This window comes from Cibotium barometz, chromosome 23, assembly GCF_041138505.1.
Source record: "Cibotium barometz isolate CiBa-2024 chromosome 23, ASM4113850v1, whole genome shotgun sequence".
In the NCBI taxonomy this organism is placed as follows: Eukaryota; Viridiplantae; Streptophyta; class Polypodiopsida; order Cyatheales; family Cibotiaceae; genus Cibotium; species Cibotium barometz.
The window spans coordinates 34,487,133-34,496,711 of record NC_141068.1 but is presented as its reverse complement, the minus strand read 5'-3'; the positions used below and the strand labels follow the sequence as shown (position 1 = coordinate 34,496,711).

Genomic DNA, 9,579 nt, shown 5'->3' with positions numbered 1-9,579 from the left:
TTAGTGAAGGATCTTACCAGGCTGAATGTTGATGGCAAGGAGTGAGTGAGCTCCATGATAATGGTAGCAATCAATGTGGTCCACGATGACGGCGGGCAACTCATTCAAAACTACACTTTTAAAGGAGGAGAAGATCTCCAAGCATAGGTTTGGTGGATAGGCTTTGCTAGGGCAGTGTAGGGTTATTGCACCACCTACAAGCTCTGCTTGAGGAGGGGGAAATTTCTAAGGCCAAGTTAGATAAAGTGAAGGGCAATAGTGCTAGTTTGAGCCCATTAATAGACAACATTTTTGTGAGGCATATAGAATCACAAGGAATGAAGAAACAAAGGAAAACTTGCTAATAAAAGAGTATATATAGAAGTTTTCAAGAGTCTTTATTTATAGATGTCTATTTGAAGATGACTCGAAATATATATTAGAATGTGTGAGGCTCAACAATGAGCCAACATGCCTAGTGTAAACATTCAAGGTTTAATAATGCATATATCAGGTGTTTATTTAAAAATTACAATGCTTGATTATGTATTTTATATATACATTTTTATGTTGTAATCAAGTATATCTTTACACTTGTTTGAATAACTTCAAATAAATTCACCCTAACAAGTGGTTGTTGCCTTTTTTATGGTACTTACAAACATAGAAGTGATGTCAGAAGCAACATTCACTATGGGAATGTGAGGCAAAGGATTAAGGAAAATTCTATGTAAAGAACATTTTCATTAATATTTTCAAAAACTTTTATTCTTAGTTATCCGAAATGACTATGGTCTACACCTCATAAAGCTTTTTTGTGTCTCGAGCATATGCCTTTCAAGATTGGGTGAGCATTCATACTATTAACTGTGTTTAATGTCATACACAACAAACTAAATTTTAACATATGAATATCGATAAACATTTCATAATTTTCTTAACAATAAAAAACTTACTAAACTAAAGCATTTAGAAATGTGTGTTGATTTAATCTTGACTTTATTGAAAATAGGAATTACCAAGTCAAGGAGAAAGTCACTTAGAGCTCATCCCACTATGGGGGTGGAGGAGCTACAACACATGCATCTATAAATTGCAGAGAAACACTTGTTCCATTCGACATAAGGGGACCCAGGACAACTAGCAGATCCAGGAATAAATTTAGCAAACAACATGGTTGTGCCTTCATCGTCTTCATCTGGAGCCTACATGTGTGCCATTATTGCATGGGGTTTCCAAGTCAAACTCTCTAAAAGCAAGGGCTGCAGTGGATAATCCACCTTATTTAACACATGTAAGAGCTTGTTCATACATAGGGTCTAGTTTGTAAACCCATAATGGACAAAAAACTAGAGGTATTGTTCACACGCAATGTAGTTCCTCAAGACAGGTGTGCATGCAAGGTGAGGTGTTAGCTACAAAGTCCTTGACATGTCAAAATCACATGTTGCAAATAGTTGCATACTTGGTTTTTTTTTGAGCCCTTACTTTGACGGTAGGGGCCAACCCAAAAACTAGTTTCTAAGTCGAAGTTGACAAAGACAAGCAGGTTTGCAAACTACATTGGTCATGTGAAGATGCCCTAAGAGTCCCATCCCACTATGCTCTTATCTGGGCTATGGTGGCTAAATGTCCCCCAACTCAATTGGAGAAAGTGCATAGGTGACATGGAGCACATTGTAGCCATGCACTACAAGAGCTAGGAGGTGCTTGATTTTGCCTAGTTTTTGTAGCATTTGAAACTTGTGTAAACAATCGGAAGATGGATGTTGACAAACTGACTTGCTTCTCATTATGAAATAGTCATTAATAATGAGTGAAGTGATTTAGGTTTCAAGGTCAAACATGCTAGTTAATTATTGGATTGAAACACTTATTTCAATTGACATTATGTCTACATTTTGTGTCTCAAGGTGGCACAACCACGAAGCTCCCATTTAGATAAACTTTAAAGTAACTCTAATAAATTTACAATAAAAATTCCCAATAAGTTGTAAAACCAAAATGAAGGGTGTAAGTTGAAAGGAGAGGGAAATATAAAAAAGTAGGTGAAGGTGAATAAATACGAGGAAGGGTAGATGAGTGAAAAGAGAGGAGAGGAGAGAGTGAAAGAGGGGATGGACCATCAAATATAAGTGCGGGACCCTCTTCCTACATTTAAATAATAGTATGTGCTTTTAATAAAGGGTGGTGTCATACAAGCTAAAAGACAAAACAAGCCATCACATATAATCTAATTTAACATTTAACTAAAAATTTATACTAACCACATCATTACTAAAATAGTAAACATTGACAAAATAAAAGCAATTACATCTCTCCAACATAAGTGAATAAGGTGACTAAACCACTATAGTCTTGCTTTTAACAAGCTTAGGCAGTAATGTTTTCCAATAACTTGTAAAAGGGAAGGAAAAGTGGAAGGAAAGGGGTAGTGAAAAATGCAAGTGAAGGTGAATAAATATGGAAACAGGTAGATGAGTAAAAAGAGAGGAGAGGAGAGAAGTGGAGAGGGGATGGACCTTTTTTTTTTTTTTTTGGACCAGCCAGGGTCTCAGGCTCTGATGAGCCCCTGACGCTCGGAGGAAACCCGTGCCCTAGCTTATGAATTCGCTAGCACCTTAGAGTCGATCACTCCGGTGCATGGACCATTAAAAATGCTGGGACATGAGTGGAGACCCCCATTTAAATAATCTCACATAAGATAAAATACTTCACGACTATCAACTAAACTACTACTAACTTGAATTTAAACTAACATTAAGCAGCATTAAGAAAAGTCAGCATGCATAACTCTTTGAAATAGTTGCCTCAGACCCTTGGAGCTTGTTCACGCAAGCAGCTTGGTTTGTAAACCAACTTGTCATTGGCAGCTCATACTTGGAAATTGGATTTTGGGCTGGCCCCTATTCTAGAGCAAGGACCCAAGGAAAAACCATGTCTGCACCAGGTGATTTTGATATGTTAAGGAACTCTTTGCTGACACCTCAGCCCTGCATGCACAAGTGAACCCGAACTTTGCCACATGCTGGTTTGCAAACAAATCCAACAAGCTCTTAACTCTGTGAGGGCCAAAAATCAAAGTAACGTGCTGATGCTATATATGCTATCCCAAAAGCATGTACCCTTGTAAGCGCAGGAGTCAGAGTTGCACAAAATTCACGACGCACGAGAGTCTCGCTACTGGCAACGGGCATGCATGTGTACGAGCCAAACTACAAAGCACAAGTGTACAAGTTTCAGGCTTTTATTTTTGACGGCCAAGCCGTCTCTGTCAGAAGTCAGGAATGCTGACTCGTCACCAACTCTAGATAGTAGATAATCTCCACTTCCGATTTCCAGAGATGAAAAAAATATTACGTAAGTTGGCCTTTATAAGAGCATTAAGCGCAGGAGTCAGAGTTGCACACAATTCACGACGCACGAGAGTCTCGCTACTGGCAAAGTATTCGCACGCCTGAACACACAAAGTTAACGCTACTGGCAACGCGCATGCATGTGTACTAGTAGGTACGAATTCTGCGAGCCAAACAACAAAGCACAAGTGTACAAGTTTCAGGCTTTTATTTTGGCCTCGTGATCAAATTGCGGGCCAAGCCGTTTCTGTCAGAAGTCAGGAATCCTGACTCGTAACCAACTCTAGATAGTAGATAATCTCCACTTCCGATTTCCAGAAATTGCTCCATCGCTCACATTACCAACTAGCAGACCATTATTATAAGGTGGTCGCCTTGCTTCCATGCCTTTACTCTCTAGTTTACCAGTTTGCGTAGGAACAGAGATTTCATGCTTACGACTTGTCCATTTTCTTTGTAGCAGAGGTTTCTGATTGATTTGCAGCCATGATGAGGATTGCCCAGCACCTGAGAAAGCTCGAGACCCAGCTGCGTGCGAGAAACTTTTCCGAATACACCATCCCAGTAACAGCATCGTCTCGCCATGCCCAGGATCGTGTCATAAACGCTTCGCTAGCTCTCCTTCACGAGCGCGCAAGGGCTAAGGCAATTTTATCATATCGTCTAATGCTTCCAATTCTTAGTAACATGCATTCCATCATCCCTGTTGCTGACTTAGTGTGTTAGTTGTTATCTTAGTACAGGCTGAGGTTGTGCATGCTGCTGGTGGGGCACAAGCAGTCTCCTGTCTTCTTGGACTTCCTTTGGGCCACAACTCCTCTTACCATCGAGGAACGGCTTTTGCTCCTCCGTTTGTACGAGAGGCCATTTGGTCTGCAAGTGCCAATTCCACAACCGAGGAAGGTTGGGTGCTTCACCTCTTTTCGTTTTGCTACTTTGCTCCATTTATGAGAGGTTAGGGGGGAGAGGACACATAACGTCACTTGGGGGAAGTGGCTGCACCTTCATATGACACATCATGAGCTATGCAAATTTGGAATGTTGACTCTTCGTGACTATGTATAGTACGTAGCATTTTAATGAATAGGTTTGCATTTTTAACTTGCAAATTTGGATTTTTGACTCGTCGTGACTATGATTCAAGAGATGGTTATGAAATACCTTACCCTTTCATATTCTTGTACAAGAAATACCTTATGCTTTTACAATATGCTTGCAAAAAGCACCAATGCTTTCATAAAGAGGCTCATGCTAACTTCTATCACGACTATGATTCAAGAGATGGTCATGACATACCTTAGGCTTTCATATTCTTGTACAAGAAATACCTCATGCTTTCATAATATGCTTGCAAAAGACCAATGCTTCCATGAAGAGGCTCATGCTAACTTCCCTCCCGACTTGTCACATAACCATGCAGGGAAGGACTTGGCAGATCCACGGGTCTTAGCTGATGTTGGGGATTTTCCAATCCAAGAGTTGCAAAATCTTGGGATCGGAGATGAACTCTTAATGAAGACAGTCTCTGACTCTGTGAAGCTGGTCATGGATCAGGTAGACATGAAATTAAAAGACGTTTCAAGTGATGGTTTACTTAACTTTACTTGTCTTTTACTTTATTTATTACCACATGGACTCTTCTCATCTTGTGCTTGTTGTGATTTAACTATTGCTTTGTGGAGGGGTTGTGTTCACAATTAATTGTTAAAATGTGGTTGTGATTTAACTCTTGCTTTGTGGAGGGGTTGTGTTCACAACTAATTGTTAAAATGTGGTTGCATGGGAATTTAGGTTGAGAACTAGATGATGATGCAAGACTTGCATTTAATGTAAGAATAACAAAGCCAACGCAATTTTCCTTGTAAAAGGAAACACCAAATGGCTTGTCTTTTGCCAATTATGAGCATTGCAAATTTTGGTGGATGTGAGATTGGTAGTCTTCCCTAGATGAGCACTCTAATATAGGAAGCCTCCTATGGGAATTCCTCCAAACACAACCTTTTCAAGCATTTGAGTTCATTGTAGTTACTAAAATAAAGCTGCAACAAATTACCTTTTAGTATAGTGTCTCACACTTTCCATTGGGCAACATAGTGTGATAGTTAACCACCTATCTCTCGACATGCAAAAAAGTCAACATAAAGACATACGGAATTATTGTACTAAGGACCCATGAAATATGCAAAAAATGAAAAAAAAAAGACATTTGGAATTATTGTCACCCTTTCTTACAAAAGGTTAGACAATAGTTAAAGATAAACCATCATAATGCCTAGGGTTTGCGAAAGAATGTTGCCAAGTAACTTACTTAGCACTAATGTACATGACAAAATATTTCTAACATACATTTTGGGCCCATGGGAGCCACTAGAGGTTTTAAATTTGAATAGTTAATGTCTTAATTCTATGATGTTAATTCTCATATTTATTTGTAGCTCAATTTTTAATAGTGATCCCTTTGTCAAAACGTAGGCTATACACATATTACAACTTCCTTTAGTCTCATAGGCCTTGAGAATGTGCTATGCCTTGAGATTAAATAAGTTGATTCAACATTAAAGGATTGGCTTACATAGCAAACAATTTTGAGTTAAGTTCATAAAAATATGCTAATATTTTAGATTTTTCAAAGGAGTTCTACATCTAGCCAGTTATCCATAGTTTTTCTATAGAGAGGAAGCCTCAAAGACTTAACAAGAACTGAGAAGTATGGAATCCGCAAGCTTGGTGCTTCTTCCATATTGCATAAAGTATGACCTTTCATGTACTTCTTTACTGCACTAGTAGGGATACTAATGTTTCTTTTACAAACTTTGAGATGTATACAATTTTCTTATTTTCGAACTTGTGCCCAAAAAAGTAAAATTGATATATGATTAAGCATAGTTACACATGTGTGCTATATTCTAGGATGGGTGAGGCATGGATGCCTTGGATTAGGAAACTTCCATGTCCATCCTATTTCCATGGTTCTTAATTCCAACCACATTTTACAATTAGTTGTGAACACAACCTGTCCACAAAGCAATAATTAAATCACAGCCACAAGCATGTAAAAAACCACAACCCTAAAGATTCTCAACTTTTGTTTTATAAATGTTTTCTTTTCTTGACAGTATCCTCTTCGCCCTTTGATTATTGGGGGTGATCACTCCCTCTCCTACCCTATTGTACGAGCAGTTGCAGAGAAGCTTGGGGGCCCAGTTGATATCATCCACTTTGATGCACATCCGGACCTTTATGAATCTTTTGAAGGAAACAAGTTCTCGCATGCATCATCCTTTGCACGCATCATGGAAGGTGGCCATGCCCGTCGTCTTTTGCAGGTTTGCTTTTATATTCTCCTTTCATTTCATTATAATAGTACGTGAGAGAAATTCAAATAATTTTTTGCTCTTTTCTTTGTAATGCAAAGGTTGGAATACGTTCTATAAACAAAGAGGGGAGGGCGCAAGCCGAGAGGTTTGGAGTGGAGCTTTATGAGATGAGGCATTTTGAAAAACATCGAGAATTTTTGGAGAATTTGGTATGCCACATCTTACCCAGCCTTAAGTTGTAGAATAATGCTCCAAGCTTAATTTTGATAATGATGATGCATCCATATATGGCCTTTTGTCCAACCGTTACTTGGACATTTTGCCCACCTTTTACTACTCAGGTAGCAAAAAACCATTTTAAACCATGAAAAGACATTCAACTATGTTTCATCACCATATTTGCCATGTGACAAAATTATTTATGTTCATGTTGGACTGTGTATTGTAGGAGCTTGGCGTGGGTGCAAAAGGTGTGTACGTATCCATTGACGTAGATTGCCTCGACCCAGGTTTTGCACCAGGAGTGTCTCACATAGAGTCTGGTGGACTCTCCTTCCGTGATGTGATGAATATCTTACAACACTTGAAGGGAGACATTGTTGCAGGCGATGTTGTGGAGTACAATCCTCAACGTGACACATCATATCATATGACCGCCATGGTGGCATCAAAATTTGTGCGGGAACTAACTGCAAAGATGTCAAAAATGTGAAAATTACCCCTCCGGATAATCATAGCCAAACAATCTTAGTAATAAATTATGTTCACACTATGCAAACATGAGCATTGAAAGATTGAATGCATCCAATTACCTACAAGGGATTCTAATCTATGTATCAATGGGATAGTACTATCTCATTGAATCTTATGTGGAAAAAGCATGTTTTAAGAATCATTCATGTTAGTCAAGTTAATCATGTGATTCATGTGGCCATTTTCATTCATGGTAATGCTCTAGTAATGATTGTGTTCCTACATATCTTTTTTCAAAAGAAAGAGGGCATACTTTGTGCCATCTATGGAAAAATGAGTGATTTTGAAGAAAATAATTTCATTTGATCACAAAATGAAAATTTCATTACACATTCACATTTTCACAATCAAGACAAATCGATTAACATGCATATTTGTGGTTGCATCTTATTTTCATTTGGATTCTAAAGAGGTGTTATCTTTCATACTCATAACGTGATAAAGGGCCATGTAACACTACAAATAGACACATGCACAAAGTTAAAAGGATTTGTCTTTTGAATGTTTTGGTGGCTTTTGTTATTACAATTTCTCTATTTTAATAGATAAAAATCATAAATAAAATTTGAAAGATTTCTACACAAATACACTGCAAGTAGTAGGAAGATTTTATAAATAACACCTAAATTTAAACGTCACACAATTTTTAGATACCATTTGTCAAAAGAAACAGGGGGAGGAGAGAGAGAGAGAGAGAGAGAGAGAGAGAGAGAGCACGCGTGCATGTGTGTGTGTGTGTGTGTCTGTGTGAATTCATGCATGTATGTATATATAATTACCAAGGATTTATTGGAAAATTTTTGTTCGTAATACGCATGTAGGGAAAGGATGTACATGTAACACTTAGAATGACACTACCTTAACTAAGTTTTTATAAATTAGATTGGTATATCTATATAAATCCAACAATTCACTTTTTTTTAAAATTAGTGAAACTTTTTCCTCAATACAAAAAATAAAGTTCTTTTGTTTTCAAGTTGGTTTCTTTACTTACAGATAATAATTCTACCAATGCTATTGGCACCCGTATTGGGTGCAATGAGGGGGGTTAAAGTTGACATGTCTTGGCCTTGATTGCTTGTGTTAGCCAAACAAGCTCAATGCCCATGGGTGCAAGGAGGATATCTACATTGAAAATGGGTCTGTGAAATTTTCATGGGATATATATCTGTGTGTGTGTGTGTGTGTGTGTACCACACACACACACACACACACATGCATGCATGTACATATGTATGTATGTATGTATGCATGTGTATCTATATGTGTCTACGATGTGTATATGTATATGTATATGAGATGTGTATACATACATACAAATGCGCACGTGCGTGCACGCGCACACACACACACACCCCGACGTGCATGCACACACTCACACACTCACACATACACATATATATTAGCATTATAATCACAAGATTAACTTAACAAAGCTTGTAGCAGAAATCCAAAAAAAAAGGCCTTGCCTATGCCAACATCACCAAAAGGGAGAAGGTGCTAAGTAAACTAAGTGCCCTAACGAGGATAAAGATGAGAAAAAATAAAGATGCTCCTAACCAAGCTACACATTGCTTGAATCAAAATCTCCTAATGCTAGTACAATGAGCATATCCTTAGAAAGCGATTTGGAAATATATATTTGTGATATTTATCATCAAATAACAACTTGTGCACTCACAACATGTATATGTACTTGTCTTCATGTGGGAGCGAGCCTCACAAATTCTAAGTTTGATCTTACAAATATGATAAAAAAACTGTGCTCAACACTTAAGGTTTCTTAAGTATTGATATGAGTTTCTTCTTAAGACATTTTTAATAGCTTTTCAAATAGTGATGCCTTGTAAACATCCCAAATTCTTGATCTTTGACATATGAGCATAAAAAAATATTGAAAATTGCAAGGCCGAACATTTTGCTCATCCAAAATTCAACTAAATTCACTAAAGCACCAAAGTTAAATATTGCTATGGCTAAGGGATGCTTTCAAATGAACGATCAATTTATTTGCAGGGATGAATGAAGTTCAATTGTAGAATGGTAGAAACACAAATTTAGTGACAACGGCAAGCTATACAATTGTACTTGCTACGATAAAAAATGCATGAAATATAAACATTGTGGGTTTGATTTTCATTGAATTTTAAAGTTAATGTTTAAGGTGTTAATGT

General features: G+C 37.6%; 1 protein-coding gene across 1 annotated transcript; it reads left to right on the top strand.

The window, feature by feature from the left end:
* Positions 1–3,651: 3,651 nt before the first annotated feature.
* Positions 3,652–7,497, top strand: LOC147625881 (arginase-like). Its single transcript, XM_086817855.1, has 7 exons — positions 3,652–3,701; positions 3,799–3,980; positions 4,079–4,238; positions 4,756–4,889; positions 6,452–6,661; positions 6,751–6,861; positions 7,101–7,497. Exons 2-7 carry the CDS (start codon positions 3,822–3,824, stop codon positions 7,362–7,364), a joined length of 1,038 nt encoding a protein of 345 aa, XP_086673981.1. The 5' UTR covers positions 3,652–3,701; positions 3,799–3,821; the 3' UTR covers positions 7,365–7,497.
* Positions 7,498–9,579: the final 2,082 nt, after the last annotated feature.